General features: G+C 35.3%; 1 protein-coding gene across 1 annotated transcript; it reads left to right on the forward strand.

Moving 5' to 3' along the window:
- Positions 1-822: 822 nt before the first annotated feature.
- On the forward strand, positions 823-2,552 carry LOC136234191 (alkane hydroxylase MAH1-like). Its single transcript, XM_066023981.1, has one exon. The coding sequence runs from the start codon at positions 903-905 to the stop codon at positions 2,391-2,393; it is 1,491 nt and encodes a 496-aa protein (XP_065880053.1). The 5' UTR covers positions 823-902; the 3' UTR covers positions 2,394-2,552.
- Positions 2,553-3,001: the final 449 nt, after the last annotated feature.

A 3,001-nucleotide genomic window follows, 5' to 3' on the forward strand; every position in this document is an offset into this window, starting at 1 on the left:
TCAACTTTAACTAACTCCTCAAAATGAAAATATTCAAGAATAAAGTTGTTCAGAATGACATTTATCATGAAACCACATTTTTTATTCTCCAAAATCACCTTTACTGGAGCTTTTTCTCTCTCAAAATTCAATCTCTCTCTCCTAACCAAATAACATCTAAATGACCTTAAAACGAAAACATTCAAGAATTAAAGTTTCTTAGAATATCATTAAATCTTTGAATTTTTTATTTTAAGGCATTGTTTTGAGGCGTTGAGTGGCCACCCATGTTAAAAGTGTAAAGTGGTCATACTGTTAAGAATTAAAATTCAATGTCCACAATGTTAAAATGAGTAAACTTCAGTATACATACCTAAAATGGTTAAGTAGTTATTGATTACTATAAAGGCTTAATACATGATTTCCCTCCTGAACTTGTCCAAAAAGGTTGATTGACCCTCTGAACTTTCAAAGTGTTCCGCTAGCCCTTCAACTTGCATAAAATGTTCAGTTAGCCCCTGAACTTGCGCAATCACTCGGTTGCAAAAAAGTAAATTAAATGTGGAAGATATATTCCACGCATCTTAAAATATTATTACATAATTCAAAAATAGATTAAAAAGGAAGTTATTACTTACACAACTATGAAACTTGTCTTCTCTAATATTAGAACTGCACTGCCCCATTCTTGGTTGTTTTGCATTTTTTAAGACGCGTGCAATACATCTTCCGCATCTAACTTACTTTCTTGCAACCGAGTGATCAATTGATTATATTTTACACAAGTTTACGGGGCTAACGGGACATTTTGAAAGTTCAAGAGGCCAATCAATTTTTTTGAGATGGCAAATGATGTATTAAGCCTTACTATAAATAAATGAAGTTGGAAGTTTAGAAAAATATAAGCAACACATTGAATAGAAATGGCTATGTACTTACAAATTGCAGCAGCTTTTGCTTTTGTTTGGATTCTTCTTCTTTGGCTATGGTGGTCTACCAGAAACTCACTAGTCATTAACTGGCCTGTGGTTGGTATGGTGCCTGCACTGCTCTACAATGCTTCTAAAACCCACGATTTCGCCACTGCTGTTCTTCACCAGAATAATGGAACATTTTTTGTCAAAGGTCCTTGGTTCTCCTCCATGGACTTTCTCCTCACTAGTGATCCCATGAATGTTCATCACACTTTCAGCAAAAACTTCTCTAATTATCCTAAAGGCCCTGACTTCAACCAGATCTTCGATTACCTGGGAGATGGAATTTTCACTGTCGATTCTGATAGCTGGAAAAATCAGAGGAATATGATTCATTCTTTGCTTAAAGACAAGAGGTTCGAGCTTGCAGTACATACCTCTTTGCACCAAAAGATCTCCAAATGTTTATTCTCAGTTCTGGACAGTGCCTGCAAATTGGGAAATGAGGTAGATTTAAAAGAGATGTTTCAACGTTTTACTTTCGATCATATCTGTGTTTTAGTTTTTGGTATGGATCCTAATACTATTATGTCCATGGAATCCCCAAGTGAACCTCAGAAAGCATTTGATGATATTGCACAAGTTTTCTTTTATCGCCATATTGTTCCTGGTGTTATTTGGAAGCTCCAGAGATGGTTACAGATAGGAGAAGAGAAGAAGATGAGAAAAGCATGCGTTACTTTTGATAAATTTGTAGAGAATTGCATTCAAACAAAGCAACAAAAGGAATTCGATGTGCTGACATACTTTCTGCAGATGGAAGATCAAAAAGACAATCTATCAAGCAAGTTTATAAGAGATATGGCTGTGAGTCTTATGGTTGCAGGAAGAGATACAACAAGTTCTGCTCTTTTCTGGACATTTCGGCTGATTTCAACAAATCCATCTTCACAAAAAATGATCTTGAAAGAGATGGAACAACATTTTGGGACTGCTAATGATGATGATGACAACAAGTTGAGATTTTTGGATTTTGAGAAAATGGGGAAACTTGTTTATCTACATGGAGTTGTATGTGAGGCTCTAAGATTTTATCCATCGGTACCATTTGAACGCAAAGTATCTATTGAATCAGATATTCTCCCGAGTGGTCATCATATATCTAAAAATACAAGGATTGTGTATTCTTTGTATGCAATGGGAAGGATGAAGGAAATATGGGGTGAAGATTGCTTAGAATTCAAGCCGGAGAGATGGATTTCGGAGAGCGGAGGAATCAAACATCAACCATCATATAAGTTTACAGCATTCAATGCTGGACCAAGAACTTGTTTAGGTAAAAATTTGGCATTTCTGCAGATGAAATCAGTTGTTTGTGCAGTCTTGTGGAATTATTCTCTTCACTTCACTGAAAATCAGAATGTTTATCCATCTAGTTCTATCCTTCTTCATCCGAAAAACGGTTTGAAGGTTAGATTTTTCAAAAGACAGGCTTGTTAAGGAAAGAAGAATGAATGAAACACAGAATATATTAATAACTAGCTTTAGATATGAAATAATTTTGGACACATGTTGATAAAAATAAAGAAATAATCAAATATAAACATATTTATATTTTATTTGTAAATTCTATTGAAGGAACATAATTTAGTTATTTTTAGATCAGAAGGAATTCCATGTTGTAGCAATCTCCTTTTATGGACAAAAGACAAGAGGGCAATGTAAGAATACACTATCTGAAGAATAATTTATATACCCGAAATTTAAAACAAGGAGAGGAGCAACAACAGGGACCAAACGTATATCTCCAAAATAGGGGGTAAAAAGCAACACGATCACGGCACTAAAGTAGAGGGTATTTGCATTGGTGGTCATTAATGTAAAATTTTCGTCAATAAAGTCACCAAACTAGCACTCTCCGTCAATAAAGTCACTACGACAGAATCTGGCAACTTGCTCCACCGGAATACTGACGTCAACAACACATCATAAATATGATTAGAGGAGTAGTCACTTGTTGTTCACATGCCTGTCAAGTGTCCATAAAAAGGAAAGAGAGTATCACACAAACTGACACTTGGAAGCCACGTGAACAACACACGGCTGCC

This window comes from Euphorbia lathyris, chromosome 6 (assembly GCF_963576675.1).
Source record: "Euphorbia lathyris chromosome 6, ddEupLath1.1, whole genome shotgun sequence".
NCBI classification, from domain to species: Eukaryota; Viridiplantae; Streptophyta; class Magnoliopsida; order Malpighiales; family Euphorbiaceae; genus Euphorbia; species Euphorbia lathyris.